Consider the following 19866-nt stretch of genomic DNA (forward strand, 5'->3'; position numbering starts at 1 on the left):
GGGGAAAAAAACCCTGGAGGGAGTATAGGTCCATGCTTGTATTGAACACAGCAATTATTACAGCATCATTTTGAATGATTTTATATTAGTATGTGACCTTATGAACTGACACTTTCAATGGGGATTGACGTAACTGAGGAGTGAAAAATGAATAAAAGGTAATTAAATTAATAATAGCACTAACCTTCTTAACTGAAGACTTCATATTGAAAGTCTTAAGCATAGTGGTGCTATTGACTTTTATATTATGTTAATAGACCATGTAGAAAGGTGCATTGTTCTGCTCCCCAGATTTCTTTTTACTTCCACTTTATGTATTACGAGTTCCTTGAGTGTGAAGATACAAGATTAATGAATGTGTATGTCTTTTCAGGCTAACTTCTACTGAAGCCATTCCCAAAAGCAGGTTTCTGGCGCTGGGATCTAAATTCCGTTACAGTGGACGAACACAGGCCCAGACAAGACAGGCTAGCGCCTTGATTGATAGACCCGCACCACAGTTTGAACGAACAGCAAGCAAGCGGGCATCCAGAAGCCTTGATGGAGGTTAGTGACTAGTATATTTTTCCCCTTGTCACATTGCCATGAATGAAATCAATCTAGTAGGTTTCAGTAGAAAATCACTCTGTGAGGTGAGTATTTGTACCCATTTTGTCTAAGGAAGAGAAACTGATCTGAAGAATCTAAAACGGGGATATACTATGAAAAACGTTTCAGGAACTTTAATTCTAGTAAGGCACAGTGCATTTGCCTAATACGGGCAGTCCTGATTCAAAATTCACGGGTTGATAGAAATTTTGTTTTCATTCTGAAGTTTACAAAACTTAAACTAATTAATGTATTTGGCACTACTTGGAACTTACAAATGAGAGACACTAAAAAGAATCTTGTCAGTTTAAATTGCTGTTCAACACTGATGCTGTTCCTAAAATTTGAGGGAAGGTCTTTAAACAATCATTATGAAAATGTTTTGTAATATGCTGTAGCAGCACCCTTTTCCCCATCATTGTGTGTGTTTAAAAAATAACTTGGCTATGAGAATACCCAAAGATGCAAAAACTTCCTCAAAAACTGTTCCAGTTTGTCCCATTGGCACCCAAAGCCAAAAGGAAAACAACACATTTAGCCTTCTGACAACACATTTAGCCTTCTATGTAGCCTATACAAACCACTAGGACAAATCTTGCCTTGTGTTCCTGTTCTACATCTGGCATTCCAGTGGTGATAATTGATTTTGTGCTCCTGCTAAGTGTTTTGACACTTCTTCAGTAGCAGATGGAGCGACAATTCATTTGAAGTCTGTGGGCACTTGCTGTAGTGGAAGGCAAGTTATTCTTGAATGTCAGACCTTGAAAAATGTAAAACAGCTAAATACATCGCTTCTGTCCTATTGAAGTCTTCAGCCTTTTCCTGTGCACCATGTAGGTAGCTTGTTAACATATGCACAATTTCTTCAGCTAAACGTACGACCCAAAAAATTGAATTCAGACCTGTAGAGGAGGAGAAGCAGGAGGAGGTGGTGATGGTTGAGGTTCCAGAATCAAAACCTGTGGAACAATTCCAAGAAAAGCCAGGTATAGCTGTGGTGGCTATGACTCTGCAGTGCCTTTCCTATCCTTTCCCTACTGAGATGCCTTTACGTGCTTCTTCTTGACAGCCCTGAAACATTTGATGAACTCTTGCAGCTTTCCTTTTTTTCATTTCTTTGCAAGATGAGTTTTTACAGCTAGCCAGCAGACAGGCTAGGATAGGTATATGTCCTTAAGTGTTGAGAGGTGTTGCAGTAGAACTGTCTAATTACCCTTTGTTAGACAGAAATTTTACTTTGAGGGGAAGATCAATGTAATTGTTTCAAATATTTTTCTTTACATGCGTGTAGTTTTATAAATGCCATCTTTTTAGCTTGTTTTCACAGTGAAGTGAAGTTTGGATACTTATAAATTTGTGCATCTTGTAGTACTAATATGTGTGTTTACATCAGTGATTTTATTTGCTCCGCTTACTTTCATTAACAGGTAACTATTTATCTTGTAATGAATAGTTCTGGCATGTGCTAGCTGGAAAGAGTTATATGCCAATATCTCTGTTTGATTAGTACTATCCTGCTCTCCCATCCCAATTTACTTTAACCCCCTAATATTGCAGCCCTCACTTTTCTGATCAAAATTATATAGAATTGATTTATTAATACCTTTTCTAAACTGGGGAGCATGATACAGGCCAGACTTCCTCACCCTCTTCCACATGTTCTTTGTACCCAGCATTGCAAGCTCCTGAAGAATGGAATACCGATATAAATCACAAAGCATTGCAGATGACTAGCAGCTAAGACACCAGGACAACTATTGGTGCACAAGTCTGACTTCAGGGTTGTTGGTTGTAGCCATGTAGGTCTAAGGACATAAGCTGACAAGGTTTTTTGGGTAGACTTTGGTACCTTAGTCCTCTGAGCTGGCCCTGCCCTAGGTTAAAGCAGTAATTCTTGGTTCTTTCACCCTGTTTAATGTACCTTTCTGCCCAAGCCCTCTCATGAGGCTCTTTTACACCTTTTTGTTACCACTGAAATCCTGTGTAATGATACAGCATGCTGTTAGGACTGGTGTTAGGACTACTATGGTGTGTAAACACAATACAGAACTATATCAAATATGTAACATATAGCAGCTTAGGAGAGGCAATTGTAGTGTTGGCTGTTTTCAGATGTAGCCATTGGTGTCCTTCATTTTGTCATTAGTGACTGATGCATTTCCCTGCAGTCCTCCAGGTGGTATATTAATGTATGCAAAACTTTTTGTAGCCAAACATACATTTGAAATTTTTGAGATGAAACCCATTGCAGAAGAAGAGGAGGAAGAGAGATTGGAGGTGCTTAAATTTCCTGTTTCAGAAATAAAAATAATGGAACCATTCCAGAAACAGCCAGGTACAGCTGTGGTGGTTTCTTATACTAGTGTGGCTAACATTGCCTGCTGTGGTATTCAACATATTGGCACAGCTTTTGTTACGTATAAGCAGTGCTGTGAACTTCTGAAGCTTCATAGAAAATTGCTTGTGTTTTTGCAGTGGTATTAACTCCATTTAAATCAGAGTAAACTTTGCAAGTACCCTGGATTCTGTTTTGCCATATCAAGCACAGTTAGTGATTAGACCACTTTAATGAGGTAAAGATCCTCTATAAAAATAGGCAAAATATCTAACAGCAATGATTTAGCAGTTCTCTTTGTTACATGTACTGTCAGAACTAATAGCAGCCTTCACAAGGGTAGCACCTTCTTAAAATGCTCCACTGTTGTCCACTTTCAAAACAATAATTCCCAGGAAGCCTAATAGGAAGGTACATGTTTTTGAGTTATACTTTTAAGCCAGCGGTATTTGTCTCGCAGTACAGTTTGTGGAGGTAGATTGTGGCCTCTTTTTTCCAATCACACAATACTTGTTCATTGCAGATCCTGCTTCTTCTAAAGTCATATGCTCCTTCCAAGACAGTCCACTGCTTTAGATAAGACCAGTGGAGTTTTGATGACTTACTGGTAATAACAGAAGTTGGGAGGCTAAAATATTGGGGGAAAATAATTAAAATATCATGTTCTGGAATGTCAGAGAAAAGTACAAGCCCTATATTATACCAGAGACTGGTAACATTTTTTGGCAGGGGCCAGAGTAACCCAGCTGGGGTCTGAGGTGGGCAAGGACTAGGACCTTGCCATCTCAGGTATTTCTCTCTGCTGCCCAACTGCAAAAGCTCCCCCTCCACCAAATGCTGCCCAAGCCTTAGCTCCGTAGGTCAGATACAAAAGCTCTGTGGGCCAGATGCAACCCATGGACTGTAGGTTGCCAGTTCCCGTACTGTATTATACAATGTTCCAGTATTCCTGTTGCAGCATGGCAAGCTTAACTTCAGTCTTGTACTTGCAGACTGCTTAGCTCTGTGTCCCAGACAGATGATCCAAGGTTCTCTGTGTTATCAGAGCTGATCCTTCCCTTTTGTAAGGAAAACTTCTCTCTTCATCCATGAGCCAGTCTTTCTTTCCAAAGTAGCCATTTCCTCAACTCCTTTGGTAATCCAGCACACATGCTTCTGTAGTCCACAGTAGTAGTGTCATACATCTCAAATTTCACTTGCATGGTATTGGCCAAGCATAATGTTTCTTCACGCATTTCTTGTTGCATGGACCATGAGCATATTACCTCTCAGACACTTAAGTACACACAATTAATGGTACAAGTCACTGAACTGTTTTCTGTAGCTAACCACTCAAATAATTTGAGCACTGCTTTATCATCCTGGATGGATCTACACATGCATATTAAGGTGAAGCATTAAACTTTGGTACATATTGTGCCAGAGTTTATTGCTCCTGGTTACCACATTTGCACATGCACCTAGGACCACAGCACATTGAGCCGGACCAGAGCAGCTGCAGCTGGCAGGGGGCCCAGGGGTCAGCCTGCCATCCCAGGGCTGCTCTGACTTGGCTCTGTGTACTGCGGAGGGGTTGGCTGTGGCATGAGGGTGCTTCAGTGTGGGTCTAGATGGCAGGCAGCTCCCGCACTGAAGCACCGTTGTGCCCCAGCCAGCTGGGTCAGTCTCTACATGTGCATTGTTGCGCATGAAAAAACCCTTCAGCAGGATAGTACTGCAAAGTTCATTAGTTTTCTGTGGCTTAATAGAGCTGCACATGTAGACAGCGAGGCATTTATTTCGGAGCTAATTGGGCAACTTTGCAGTAAATGTCTTGTGTAGATGCCCCCCGTTTGTTTTGGATATAAAGGATTAATTTATCAATTTGAGGTATAGAAATCCATTTTAGATAGTGTAACCAATAAAATCAAGTGATTAAAGTAATCATTAATTTAGAAAGTAATTGGTATCTATACAACAGAATTAATCAGAACCTGTGATGTTCTCAAGTATCATAACTTTATGGACTGATATTTAAATCCATGAAGAGATATGGTTCTTGCAAGTTAACTCCTGGTACCCTTTTTTTCTTTTTCATGAATTTTTTTGTGGTGGCATTTTAATGTATGCCTAACTTTTTTAGCTGCAAGTGTTCTTGAAAGTATTGAGATAAGCCTCATAGAAGAAGAGGAGAAGGAAGAGGAGAAAATTTTGATGCACAAAGATCTAGAACCAGAACCTAAATTTTTGGAACCAGTCCAAAAGGAGCCAGGTACAGCTGTGATGGCTTCTCCCACCTGTGTGGTTAACATCATTTTAAGTGTGAATTTGCTGTCTGTCATTTGCCACAGACAGATTCTCCAGTGTTCATTATTACTTTTGTGGCAACAGCACTAAAAGAGGTTGTGCGCTATGGATGCCAGAATAGTCGAGCTCAATACAATGCACTGCTTTTTTGAAGTATGGGAGAAATGTTCTTAGAAAAGTGACCTAACTTGAGAACTTAAGCAGGAGTCTGAAAATTTTGGTAAGCCTTGGTAATTACGAGTTTGTGCTCTCGTGAATGTATGTTTAATTCCTGATGAGGGAGCTTGTTTTGCACACTTCTTGCATTTTTATGTTGATATAGTATGTACTTGACCAGGGCAAATACTATACTTCTGAACATTTTATTTTTTTTACATAAGAAAAAGCAATTAATACCTTTTGAGACAGAGGCAAAATGTGGGATTTGGGAGGAGTGAAAAAATATGGAATCTGATTGTTAAATCTGAACATTTTTCATGTCTTATGGGGTTGGATGGGCTGTCATAAAAATATTAGCTGGAATAAGTTCTCAGTGCCTTTTTTCCTACCTAAAGAAGTAGGGGTGCACCGATAGAGATTTTTTGGGCTGATATGGATGGCCAATTTTTAACGAGCCATATTGGCTGATGCTGATCTGATTGCTGCTATGCAGCCAGGCAGCATGGAGAGCAGCATCTGGCTGGTAAGTCTGTTGTGGGGGAAGGAGTGAGGGCGGGCTGCTGTGCACAGGGCGAGGGTGGGCTGCTGCTGCAGGCTGGGGCTGGGGGCAGCGCCAGGCTCTTCTCAGCTACCGGGGGGGGGGGTGACTGCAGCCACCCCAAAATTTGCCGTAGCCCCCCTCCCAGCACTGCCACCTCCTGCCTCAAGCCCAGTTCAACCTACCCACACTGGGAAGAGCCTGGCATTGCCCCAGCCTGCAATGGCAGCCCACCCTCACCCAGCGCACAGATCCGGGGGCGTACACCCTCCATGCCCTCCTGGGGTGTGCTCAGTGGAGGGAGCTGCCACCCCCTTCCCCTGGACAAGCCATTTGTGGCTCTCTTGCACCTAGCCCCACTCCCTCACTCACTGCTGGGGCCTTGATCTGCTGCCGCTTCCCTCACAACATAAGTACCAGTCAAACCCAGCTGCTCTCCATGCTGCCAGGTCTGTGCTCCTGGCTGCCTGCATGGGGTGCTGTGGCTGCACGCACGCGGCATTTATTGGCAACATTATCAACCACGTCAGCCAAAAAAAAGCCGATTGCCAATACTGTCAATTTTCCGTATATCAGTGCTGATCCGATATGGGATTAATGTATTGGTGCACCTCTGTAAAGAAGTGCTATATCTTCTCCATACATATGAGCTCATATAAATCTGAATTTATGCCAAATAGTGGAAATAGGTTTAATGGAATAGCCTGAAATATCACCATTTTGGAAAAATGAAATAATTTATTGCGGAGACGGACATAGCTTAGTGAATTGATCTCGTGTTGGTTTTGACACAAAGGGTCATTTTGTCCATCATCTCTCTATCAGGAGTTGTAGAAACTTGGAATCTCTGGTATCAGAAATTGTGTGAAGTGTATGGAAGCAGTGGATTCCTTGCTTAGCTGATGCTTTTATTGGAAATTTATCCTCGTTTGAAAGATGCTTTTCAAGAATGTTTTGTTTCTGCACCCTCCATTAGTTTGGAAAGTATGAGTATTTTTTCTTAACAGTGCATCTTGCTGTGCCAGGGGAAATCCATCTCAGACACAAAGTGGAAGTTTGCTTTGACAGCCACCTGGAAGCTATTGCTTGCCCATAAGTGTTTTGGGGAAATATCTGTTTGGTTTGAATTGGTAAAAAACAAAGTGCACAAATCTGCAGATAAGTCCTCCCCCGAATTTCTGTGGTCAAGAAACCCCAAGGTTCTACTTGGGGATATCCCAGTGAAGTTAATGAAGGCCAATAGTTACAAATTATTTGTATATGAATGGTTTCATAGTGATGAACTTCGTAGTGATGTGTGAAAGATCCAGAGCCTGACTGCACAGTGTTACAAATAGATTAGTTTTTCTGGTATGGCTTCTTTGCAGAGTGTGAGCTTACTTTTTCTTTCTGTAAAACATTCGTTTAAAAATAGGGAAAATAACCTCACTTTTCCTGCACTAAACTCACAAGCTGCTTTGCTTAATAATTTTTTTTTTTGAACTACACTGCTGTAATTTGGGAAGACTTTTTCATGGGGGTTTGGGAGACATTTTACATTCTGAACCTTGTCACAACTGTCGTTTTCTTCCCCACTTCAGCAGTAGCGGTGATTACACCTGACCGAAGCCCACGACCCACTTCTGCACCAGCCATTGCTCAGAGTCATGTAGCTGAACCAACCCCACCAGCTGCATCTGCCTTCAAGGAAATGGAGGTTGTTTCTAAAAAAGAGAAGGAAGCTGCAAAAACTGAAGTCAAACATGAAGAAATGCCATCTGACAAGGCCAAGATGGAGCCAGCTGAAGTGACCAAGGTGTGTTAATCCCAGATGTTAGCCATCTAGCACTTTTTTGAGATGACCATAAGTGTCTTTTGCTTCTTCTAGAACAGGGCCATCCAAATGCTTCCTGTCTCCACTCCTAGGGGCAGGGCAGGCTGCTCACGCTGTACACGCTGCAGAGGAGATCCAAACTGCCTGGGCTGTGTACACAGTGTGGGAAAGTGCTGGGAGGTGTCTGTGGTCCATGCCGGGGGGTGGGGAAGATTAGTGGTTTGTGGCCCATGCAGTGTGCGACCTGGGGATCTATGACCTGCTTGGTATGTGGGTGCCCCCCCTCCAGAAATTGGACATCCCTGATGCAAAATATTGTCTCCAAAATGGTCTCAAAGTGGTTATGCTACATTTTGAAGGGAATAAGCAGAATGTTTCCCCTTTTGTAGGCAATGAACTGGGAATGGGATCCCTATTAGCCAGTTAACTCTGGTTTTAAGAGAAATCCCTTCTTTGAATTTCAGGATATCCCAAAAATGGTAGAACATGTACTACAAAAACATCTCATAACACTAAAGAAGTAGGATGAGCTCCAGGACAAATTGTTATCTGGTGATCACCACAAAAATCACATATTTTACTGAGAACTTAGTTGCACAATTGAATAATATTTGCGGATGTTAAATTTAGGGATCATTTGTCACTAAACTATATCAGCTATATGCTGGTGTGACTATAGGAGCAGTTCTTCTGAAGTACACGATTTACATTAATATGAGAGAAGAATCTGTCCTAGAGTCTGCCAGTGTTTGTATTGTAAAGAGTTTTAATTGATTTGTTTCCCTTAGAGAACTGGTAATGCATTTGTGCCAAGTTTGCATATGGACTAAACTGTTCAAAACTGTTCAGACTTTGGATTTAATATGAAAATGGGACTTAAAAATAATTGGAAAAAGTGTAAATACCTGAGAGTATTATGTATAAATTTTCTGTACTTAAAAAAAAAAAAAAAAAGTTAAGGCATGGTCATGTATGACGAGTTACTGTTCTTTTTACAACATTCTGAATATTTTAAAATTTTATTTTGGATGAGGATTTGTATATGAAGTGGTAGAGTGATTTGTTCATTCTTGATCTATATCAAGTTTGCTTTCAGTCGCTCCAAATATTCAAGTGTTATTGAGTCATACTTTTTTTATATGATATTCCACTGTATGCAGAGGAAGTGTTGCATGGTGGATGCATGGAGCTGTCCTATGGAATGTATTTGTATGAAATAAGCACAAGAGGCAGAATGGAGAGAAACTGTCCAGTATCTTCCAGCATTATCCAGACAAACCAAGAAGCCTTAATTTTCAATCTTCAAGAAATAACTGCCATGATGATAAAAGTTGTTTTTTTTTTAGCTGGAGAAAATTGTGAGAATCAGGAGATTTAGGGCCAAATTCAGCACTCTATAGACTCATTAAGACAATAAGACATGGTCTGTTCTAGTACATTTCCTTCACTTTTACGTTCCCTCTGCCATTTGTTCATGTGTATAAAAGCACACAACATGAGGGAAACAGATCATTTAATTATCTAGTGCAGCAGTTCCCAAACTCTGACAGATTGCACACCACCAATTTAAAACCAGCAAATTTTTCAGTTCAACCTTAAGTACCAGCAGCAAATTTTTGTCATATAAGGTAATTATAATAAATCTATTAATGCATACCACTGACAGGTCATTTGCTTACCACTGGTGGTATGCATACCACAGATTGGGAACCGCTGATCTAGTGCCTCTAGTTGACTAACATAAGCCAACTTTGGTAACTCACACTTGAATTTAGGATAGCACTGACTATAAAATTGCCAGTTTGTGAACATCATTACAGAGCAGCCAAGAGCTTTAAGCAGCTTGAGCATACAGCAGGTATGACTATAAGCTTGCAGATAACTGAAATACTGCCTATCCAAAATTTCTAAAATGGCTTAGCCCCACAGAAGGGCTAAATACAGAATAACATCCATCCAGTCCCTGATTGAATCAGGCACTGATTCTTTTTCCCTACAGTAGTTAACAGTATTAGTTTTGAAAAGTGCATAGTATAAAACCCTCTGCATTGCAGAAGGTGCTGCAATTCAATCTATAGTTCAATTTTATATGGGTAACTCAAGTCACTCTATTTATCCTTGCACATGTCACCCTTTTTTGCCCGCTGGTGGCCAGTTGCTGAGGATTTTTCATTGCCTTAGTAGTCTGTCCCATTTAAGCATCCTTCCTTCATTGTGGGCAAGATTCCAACTTCAACTGGACCATTGAGATGGCCTTTCTAAATGTACTTCAGTGATAAGACCAGGTGCAGATGTTGAATAACTTGCTCTTTAGCTTGGCCATTGGATATAAGCATGTTACCGCAAAGGCTACGATTTTCTATGATGCCTAAAAGTTTTGGATACCCAGCTCCCATTAACTTTAAAAAACTTTAAAATTGACACTTTAAGCTGTGCAGCTATGAAGAACAAAAGGTTTGAAGTCATTCCGGTGCTGCCAAACCCTGTGTTGTTGGTAGAGCAGTTGGGTAATGCATATTATTAATATGTACATTCACAGCTTTAAGTAGCATACATTTAGTTTCCGTCTTTAAAAGATTCTGGGTCCATTAATATGAACATGTTCCTTTTAACAATGAGATCTCATGGTATCTCATTTGTAGAAACTTGGAGGACCCTAACACAAGAATAGTTTTAAAAACAAGATATCTGTCTTTGGTGGAAAAACCAAAGGCCCCCAGAGAACATTGAATCAAAGCATCAGTGTAAAAAAATGCTTTTCAGTGTTAGAAAGTGATCGTAGACTAACAGCCTGTGTTGGTGTCGCTTACATTGTCCCTTGCTAACACCATTCAGAAGACTGCATGTTGGTTACTGCATGTTCACACAACATTTCAAAACCAACTTAATTCAGCTGTGTTTTGAAACAAAGTTATCTTCAAAAAATCTATTAACAAGAAATGTTTTTACCACTTTGTCTTAAATGTAGGTGGGGAAAGCGCACATCGAGGTCACAGTACCTACCACAAATGGTGACCAACTCCAGGTTTGTGCTGATAATTACCAGTTAGGTTATTCATATTTTTTCTTTTTTTTTAAAGAAGCTTATAAAATGAAGGTTCAGCATAATTTAATGAACCAACATTTTTTGTTTTTATCACTGCAAAACAGCAGCCTGCAGAAAAAGAGGAAGAACTGATAAGAATGAGGAAGGTTAGCCATTTTATGCTTTCATCAAGCAGACTCACTATATCATTCATGCATATTTAACATGTTTAAAAAGACAGTGGTCCAATTTCTTCTTGTGCTTTGATTTTTTTTTTTTTTTTTTTTATTCCAAAGATATCTGATACTATTTGATTTCAAAATTATTCAGATGTTTTTCCCAATGCCAAACTGAGACATTTAAAGCTCTGTAAGTTGAAGAATTTCTTAAGGAAAAGTCACGCTGTTATAACTGTTATTTCACTTTTACGTATAAAAACAAATCTGGTAACTGGCCAAAGACGGTTTTAAAGTGTGCACCCTGGAAAATGCAGCAAGTTAAGAATGCATATTTTTGCAGATTGGTGGACAGGGGAACTATGTAAAAAGTTAAAGGTCAAGCCAATCTATTATTGTGTGCATTTTAATAAAATGCTTTTTTTTTAAGGCTTTGAAGCCCTAGAAAAAATAGACCTGCCACATCATTGAATATAGTGTTGTACTCTGAGGCACACTTGGTTATCAGGAAGATGAATAATCATTGGAAATCTTCCAAAAGAAAATGTTGGAATGTTTCTTTGTAGAGATCAAAATGACTGTGGTAGCAATGCAAATAAGCCAATGAAACTCTGGGAACTGTCTCTTTAAATGAAACTCATCTCATCCTTCCACTGTTCATGAATGAGGTCCTCAATTTCTTGATGGTGACTTACATCACATTTTTGTGGTTCCATGGCCCATCTCATACTGGCACAATGCTGCGCTCCAAACGTTTATTCAACTTTTTAATTTGCCAATTTGCGAATCCCGCAAGAACAGCATTTTAATTTTTTGTGCTTTTCTTTTTTTTTTGTTTTCCCCTTTCTTTCATTTTCACAGAAAAGATCAAAGAAACTAGATGGTGAAAACATTTATATCAGGCATAGCAATTTAATGTTGGAGGTTTGTATGAACTTGAAGCTTATTTCAGTTGCATTTGCCTGGATCTTCTGCATTCTTTGCTGAAACTCTTACTTCCTCCTCTGCTGCTGTATTTGTTTTTGCATGCTGTTGCATGAAGACCTCTTTAAACTATGCTTTTGCATGTCAACATGCCAATGTGCAGCCATTTTTCCTTCTGCCTATTTTGGTTTTCATTCTGTCATGCTTACCAAGAAATATATGATTGGGATAGTTCTGTGCTAAATCTGTTTCTAGATGTGCAATAGTTGTTCCCTTCAGTCCACAAATAGGCATCTCTCTGTAAGCACTCATATGCTTTGAACCATGCAGGATGCAAGGGCAGTTTTTTCCTAATTGGCTTGACTGGAATAGTGGCAGAGAAGGAAACTGAAACAAGGATGAAGCATAACTGAGAACATCAGAATGAGCTTGACAGAAGAGCTACAAGTTGTGTACTTTTTAGGGATTTTGCTGAGAAGTTCTCTCCAAATTAAATGCCACTGTAACCTGTGTGAGCAGAGACTCTGTGCTCTGCTCAAAGCATAACGATATTAGATGAGTCCTTTATCTGGTCTATTTAGGGAACTGCTAGGTGTAACCACTGTCATATTAGCTATAACTTTCCCTAAACACTTCCTTACTTCAGCAAGCCTTGAGGAACATGCAGTTTTCTTTCCTTTGAACAACCTAGTGATCAGTAGCAAGTTCCCTCACAGCTGATGGGACTACCACCTCCAACAAAGTATGCCCTTGAGTGGCGTGCAGGATCCTGTTGCTTAGCTATTTGTTGCTATGAATTCTAGAGGTAAAGGTTTCATACTGACAGGGTCTCAGGCTGGAACATGCCAATCATATATTTATTCATTTTGTTATGGAAGATGTTTTGTAGCTTCTGATACTGACTCTGTTCCTGTGTCGTGTGTTTCTTTCCAGAATTACAGCAGCAGCAGGGGCTTCTTCAGCATTATTGTTTGAAAATGAAATGTACTAACCCCCTTTTTTTTTCAGTCCTAATATAAAGCTTTGCAGCTTTTTTGTTTTTGACTGCTACCATTTTAAGCTTTTGGACATCAGTAAAATGATCTGTAACCTGTCAACAGGAGACCGTCAGAATGCTGTGAGGATTTCTCCAGGCAGTTTGTTCAGGGCACTCTTAAACAGATTGCTTTTTCTTATTAGAACACACCTCTTTCTCAAATGGCTTTTTTTTCTCCTGTTAATTTAAATCTTGGCTCTTACACACACTGCATTATTCTCAGTGCATTTTTTCTCCTCTCAGCCTCCTCAACCTATCATCATTTTTCCTGCCCTCAAAACAGTTCTGTTACAGGTGTTCACAAGCCCTCAGCTTAAAAAGGGCTAACCAGAGAGGGCTTGCTGCCTGCTTTATTTCTTCCTTTTCACTCAACGTATTTGGCAGATCAGATGAATTCCAGCACACCAGCTAACTGAGTGCAGGAGAATGTTTTAGAATTTGTCATATTTTATGGAAACCAGCTTTGGATCTTGAATGTCTGATTCATAAAGTTCTACAGAGCTGGAACAGGAAAAGTATGACATGTCAGTGAGGTTTATTCTTTAAGAGGCTTACAAGAGCAAACCAGACTTTTTCAGGATACATCTTACTAACTTTAGCTTCTACTTTAACGCTATCCTGCAGCCAGAATAAAGCATATGCCTGAAATTGGTAGGCTAGACAAGGAGTGATCTTTCTGCTCTTTGAACACAGAGTCTGTCATAGGGCTCCTCTGCACGTGCTGTGTGGTTCCCAGCTGCTAAGCTTACCATGGCATTTTCAACAAGCTTTTCCATGCTTTTTCTAACCAGCAGGCTTTCTCCACATGCTATCATCTGGGACCGAAGCCAAAACTATTGCTTCCCCATGGCTAGGCCAAAAGAGGAAGCTTATTAATGGAGCCCATGGGCTGTTTTATCTCTGAAGACAGTTTGTCTTGGGTAAGCTGCAGGGTCTCTGATTGTAGGCAGGCAGACCACAGGGGAGCTGCTTGAGGAGGACATTAATTTAAAGCAAGTCCATGCAATCTAGTCTTGCATTGAATAAATTAGGTGGGATAACCATAAAAAGTATAGAGAACATGTAATTAACAGTATAACATTTGCCAAGGACTCTTTTACTGATTTTCTTTAATAGGCAAGGCTTACTTCTTGTTGGCTCCATCCAGAACACATCTTTGTTTAGCTTAAGCCTACTTAACACAAAAGCTTTTGTTTTACACAGACTCTGTTTTGCTTGTAAGGAAAGGCAGCAGCAGCTTTTCTTTCTTTCTTTCTTTTTTCTTTAAAAAAAAAACTGAACAAAGCTGACTTGTCTTGAAGTTTGTGCATTCACGCTGTAAACTGGCATTGCCAAATAAAGACCTGGCATTTTTCATACCCTTATCTTTTAGCCTGGGTACACTGATTATTCTGGCAAGAAGTAGATGTCCAGTTCAGTTTTAGAAGTTTGTCTGTCTCACATTTTGTTTGTTCACCAGTGTGAAATCTCCTGTCTAGTTCCTGGAGGGAATATGATGAGGGGCAAGAAAGTAATGAGGTTGCTTTGTTACAAAGATTATTTTAAATAACATGGAAAGAGATAAAATTGGAAAACAAATCCTTTAAACATTAATGGCATTTATGACTATCCCTTGAATTTTCAGGGTTTAGGGAGGGGGAAACCACCCCTCCGAGAAACGCACTGTGTGAGGCATGAAATAAAATTGTCACGGTTTGTTTAGAGCGGTTGATACTTTTAGGGGGAAATATATGATGAAAACTCAGGTTATCTATCCTGGTGTAGCCAGAGGTGATTAATGACAATCACCTGTAGATGGGGCATCTGTCACCTGTTAATTAAAATTTGTCCCTCCTAATACAAGAATAGGAGAGAGAGAGAGAGAGGCTGTTTCCTTTGTCTGTTTACAGTGTGAGCACAATTAATGGAAGGCAGGAACAGCTCTGCTGAGCTCAGCTTGCTATCTTTCAGCCTAAGCAATTGTAGATGGACTTTCGTATGCTTGTCTTCATTTTCCTTTTCCTTCTAACCGTAGGATCTAGATAAACCTCAAGAAGACATAAAGAAACACCATGCCAGCATCAGTGAGTTAAAGAAGAACTTTATGGAGTCCGTCCCAGAGCCCCGGCCTAGTGAATGGGATAAGCGCCTGTCTACTCACTCCCCTTTCAGAGCACTTAACATCAATGGGCAGATCCCCACAGGAGTAGAAGGAGTGAGTACCTTGTGCAGTGTGGTATAGTTTGATGCTGTTTGTTTGTGTGCGTGTTGCTTCTTTTTAATGGTGTGGCAACAAAATAATATTAACTTAAAATTGGACTTAGATTTTGTGTTGTTTTAGATGTCTGTCTTGGTGTTTTTAAAGAACAAAGTTATTCCTGGGAATACTAATTTTGAACTTTATTACAATTTTCTGTGATACTGTGTAAAACAGTATTGAGAGGTCCCCACTTGGCTCTGTTTACCCTACTTTAATATTGCTCATATCCCTAACATCTGGGATGTTATTCCAGATCTTGTTTGGGGATCTGCCTTATTAACAGTACTAAGAGAATCTCATTCATGTTGGAAAATTTAAAAAATTGCTGTAGATAGTGTTCTTAAAATTAAGTTGCAATCTCCAGTGATAGGGAAAAACATTTGGATGGTGTCTGAGAGAACAAAAGGTCATACACATTAATTAGTTGGAGAGAAACCCCATTAAGAGGATGTTGCCTGAAATTGGGCCACAATCACCTAGCAGTCTGTGTGTACCCCTGTGTCTCTGGAGCCCTTTTAAGGTCAATAGGGACTCTTTATGGGCACAAGGGTATTTGCATGATTTTGGTCCCCACTTCACAAAAGAATTTTATTTTAGGAAACTGGCATTCATAGCTTTGGTAATCATGAACACTGAGAAACTTATTGGTTACTGTCATAAGAACTTTTTTATTTTTTAATACAAGCAAGTAGGACAAGAAATCAATCTGCTAACCTGTCTCTTCCTTAATGCTAGTCAATATTCCTGTTTAAGTACTGTTGCCATTACTTAATTGAAATTAAAGCTCCCAGAAGGCACTGCAGCAACTTCTTGAACAATAAATCTTGTCTCTATTATAGTCAGTGGCAAAACAACCATTGATTTTGGCCTAGATTTTACTTTCACAATTCCATTGGAGGGGTTTTTGTCTGACCTTTAAATCATGCAATCATATGTCTAATATTGTAACATTGAATCGTGTTGAGGGGCGCTGGAGGGGAAGAGAGGATTTCTTTTTTAAAGGATGTAAGAAGTTAGCAGCAACTTGATATATTAAAGTCAGCTTAAAGTTCAGCCAGGGTAGGAGCATGACAACTATGGATCTTATTTCCTGTCCAATATATTTAGTTGTAATATGAATTGATATACTTTCTGGAAGTCCCAGCTCATTTGTTAAATACATATTAGGCTATTTTACTAGAGCGTTTCTGAACCATGATATAAGCAATCTTTGTGCAGGTTGCTTGGCAGAGAATACTTCCCCAGATGAGGATATGGGATAGTGTGCTTGTAAATGCACAACTGCAGTGATTATGTTGCTAGCTCTCCTATGACATTGTATACAGTTTTGGTGCTAGTCCTGTGTGCCTCAGTTTGTTGCTCTGCATTTCTGGATGATCCATGACCTGTGACATGGTCCTTTTCAAAATGGCATTCATGCCAAGGTGGTTTAGGCTCAAATGTCTTTCTGAGGAACTTCCAGAAATGACTTCTCAGTGCTTGAGGAGGACAGAGGGACCTGCAAGAAGACACATGGCTAATGTTTTACTTAATCATTTTCAAATGTATAAGGAAGGTAAATGTCAATGTAAAATAATTCTCTGTCCTTCCAGTCACTGCATTAACTTTTTTTTTGCTCTAACAATAATGTTTTGTAAGAGGTTACCTTTCTACTATTTCTGTATGCTGCATTACCAAACAACTGAATGTTACACACTTTGTGTATGTCCAGGTCAAGAAAGTCACTGTCCTATCCTCTGAGAGAAAGGTTGGTGGGCTTGAGGTAAAGCTGCTGTTCTGATATGTGCTTCTGAAGCAGAATTTTGTTTTTGTAATGGCACTAAGCAAAAACCCAACAGCAGCTGCTAAGTAGCATTTTTCTTTTGGCCACATCAAGTAGTTTCACATCACACAGCCTCCAGACCTAACACCTAAAGGAGTTGCACTGCTGCAGCTTTTGCAGCTTTCAATTTGCTTATTTCAGTGCATGGCTGGTTGAAAAGCTGCATGAAGATGTAACCGTGTATTCGGAGAGAAAAACAATTATGAAAGTTTAACTGTACCCTGTTCTTTTTTATGTTGTCTTTCTTTCCGTTTTGTTTTTTGTTTTAATAATCATGTTACTCTTGCATCTTATTATTTTTCTTTTGCTGCCCAGTCTCCCAGCTACTTTCTCCCTGATACTCATCACTTAGGGGTGTGCAAAGAACCAGTCCCGAAATTCCAAACTGATCAAAGGAGGTTGGCTCAGTTGAGAGAGCTTAGGGCCAAATTTTTTCTTTCATAAATGTGCCTGGGTTGATCGTGCTTAGTAGTTGAAGGGATGGGAGAGAGTTTTTTAATGGAATGCAACATTTCCCCAAACTTTTTTTTTTTTTTAAATTTAAGTACTGAATCCTTTGCATGATACTGTGTGATGGTTTATTCATTATAGTTTTACATTCTTTAGACTGGAAACACAGATGCATTAATGTACAACAAGATTCAGGGAGTTTGGAATGTTACTGCTAAACTTGTGCATATTCCATGCTCTTGATTTTTAAGGCATATTGAACAGTTTTGCATTTCTAACAATATAATTTTTGGAAAAAAATGAAAATTTTGATACTATCTTCAGTACTTTCAAAATAGGATTTTATTATTTGCATTAACATCTGGGTGCCAAACCTATTGAACTAATGCCATTTTTCAGGCCAGTAATAGTATAGCAAATTGTAAAAAAAAAAACAAACAAACAAAAAAATGCAGAAAATTAAAAAAAACACACAAAAAATCCAACTTTTTATTGGACCATTTCTATTTATAAAGCAACAAGGAATTTTACTCTGTTCTTTCAATTGCGAGACACATTAGTGAGATCAACTTACTCTCTCCCAGGGAAACTGGGACAAGTTCAGATGTGCTCACAGGGGTTCATAAGTTCTACAGAGACGACCATATCAAACAGTGAACTTAAGAGTATTGCTAAAGTACTTCTGTCCTTTTTAAGCCACCAAAAGTTTTGTCCTCCAGCAGTTTAAATAACCTAATCTAAATTGGCACAGAGCCCCTGGAAGACCCATCCTAAAACTTTGCACATCCCCAAGTCCCATTTGGAGCACTTTCCATCTGTCATTTTTGTTCATCTCTGTCTTTCTTGATCTTCTGTCACGAAAGCAGACACAGGAACGTCCTCTGTTAGTACAGGATGAAGATAAAATAAAAAAGGAGAAACCTGCTGAGACAGCCTTGCCCCAGCGAGCAAGAGAAGAAACTCTTCCAAAGGTTTCTATTCCGATTCCTGAGGAGCAGAAATCACTCAAAAAGTGCCACCTGTACTCTAATATTTTTCCTTCTCTACGCATTCCTTTTATGATGTCCTTTTTTGTGGTCCTTGTACTGACGGTGTGGTGGCTGATCTTTCTGTGATTGGAAACAGGGTGCCTATTTGAAACATCAAGACCAAAGCTCTTGAATTCTTGGCTGTAGCTTCTACTGCATCTTCTGTGTTTTGCCCTCTGATCTCCATAGCTCCTTATGCCAGGGACATTCTGAAACTATTTTTTTAAATCATATTTCTCATTGCATAGCATATTGGTTGGCATACCAAAGGAGTGGCAATGGATTCTCCACCCCACTCCACTGTTCTGAACTTTCAACCTTTGCTGTCCATAAGAATTACTTTTTAAAAAGCATGTTACCTATTCAATACCTGTCAAAATCTTCAGCTCTTAAGCGTGTTTACTGATGATAGTTTTCTTGTTTTTATAGCCCCTTCAAATTTCATACATTGCAGTTTGTGGAAAGGTTTCACTGAAGATGACTCTTATTTTTAAAAACCAACACTTGCTTAAATTTGCATTGTTTGTGGGGGGAGAATTCAGTCTGATATTTATTGAAAAGCCTTAAGATTCCCAGCAATCCACAAAGTCTGATCTGTAATCACTCCTGTTCTAAGAGAATAAGATTGGCGTAGAGTTGCCTTTTTCTTTATTTAAAAAAGGCTTGATGTCAGTGGCCTTCTAAAGGATAATTCATGTTCCTAGGGACAGATTTCTTCACCTGTTCCCTTTATAGAAGATCCTTTCAAATCTTAATACTGTCTTACTGCAAACATCCCTGCATATCTTTCATAGCTGTATTCTCCTCTGAATGAAATTTTGTGTAATTTGTCACGGGGAAAAAAAAGTCACTGAAAGCAATATTTATTGTAAGCATAAATTAATCCATTTCCTGACTCTGATTACCTTGGTGCATACCCATATATATATCTATATTCTTTTAATTTGTGTTGAACTCACTGAAGTGTGTTTACTAATGATCATGAGAATGGATATAATGCCCCCTAAAGTATGTCTTCTTTTTGCATGTTGACTTGCTGCTATTAAGTTTATCTAAACATATAGGAGAGTACTATGCTCAGATCATAATTCTAGTGTTAAGCTGCTTATTTGGATTTCTTTAACAAAAGCTGTGCATGCTACTTATTTGTAAATTGGAGTGTAAATGTGTGGATGATGATTTTATGTATATTATCAAAATTTACACTTGACTATAGATAATCATCAGTTTCTTTTGAAAGCCAAGATTTGATGCTCAGCTGGGATGAGCAGATCTGGCTCACAAACCAGGCAAAAGATGGGACTTTTCATTTTAGCAGTTATTTTTTCATTATACAGTAAGCAGGACACAGAGTTAAGCCACCCCACTCTTTTCTAGTAGCAATTTGCATTCTGTTGCTTTCTCTAGAGGTGTTTGAGGTAGAGGTAGAAATAGTATAGCAGTGGAC

General features: G+C 39.3%; 1 protein-coding gene across 27 annotated transcripts in view; it reads left to right on the forward strand.

Moving 5' to 3' along the window:
* EPB41 (erythrocyte membrane protein band 4.1) overlaps positions 1-19866 on the forward strand; it is a 154409-nt gene that overhangs the window by 99689 nt on the left and 34854 nt on the right. For 8 of the 27 annotated variants that reach the window (XM_019488587.2, XM_019488540.2, XM_019488534.2 and 5 more), the window contains exons 11-17: positions 374-546; positions 1458-1574; positions 7487-7701; positions 10688-10744; positions 10870-10911; positions 11782-11844; positions 14895-15074. In XM_019488587.2, the coding sequence (XP_019344132.1) occupies positions 374-546; positions 1458-1574; positions 7487-7701; positions 10688-10744; positions 10870-10911; positions 11782-11844; positions 14895-15074 (847 nt within the window). The remainder of the gene's footprint in view (positions 1-373; positions 547-1457; positions 1575-7486; positions 7702-10687; positions 10745-10869; positions 10912-11781; positions 11845-14894; positions 15075-19866) is intronic. The other 19 variants (XM_019488558.2, XM_019488614.2, XM_019488557.2 and 16 more) reach the window with 12 other exon arrangements.

This window comes from Alligator mississippiensis, chromosome 6, assembly GCF_030867095.1.
Source record: "Alligator mississippiensis isolate rAllMis1 chromosome 6, rAllMis1, whole genome shotgun sequence".
Taxonomy (NCBI): domain Eukaryota; kingdom Metazoa; phylum Chordata; order Crocodylia; family Alligatoridae; genus Alligator; species Alligator mississippiensis.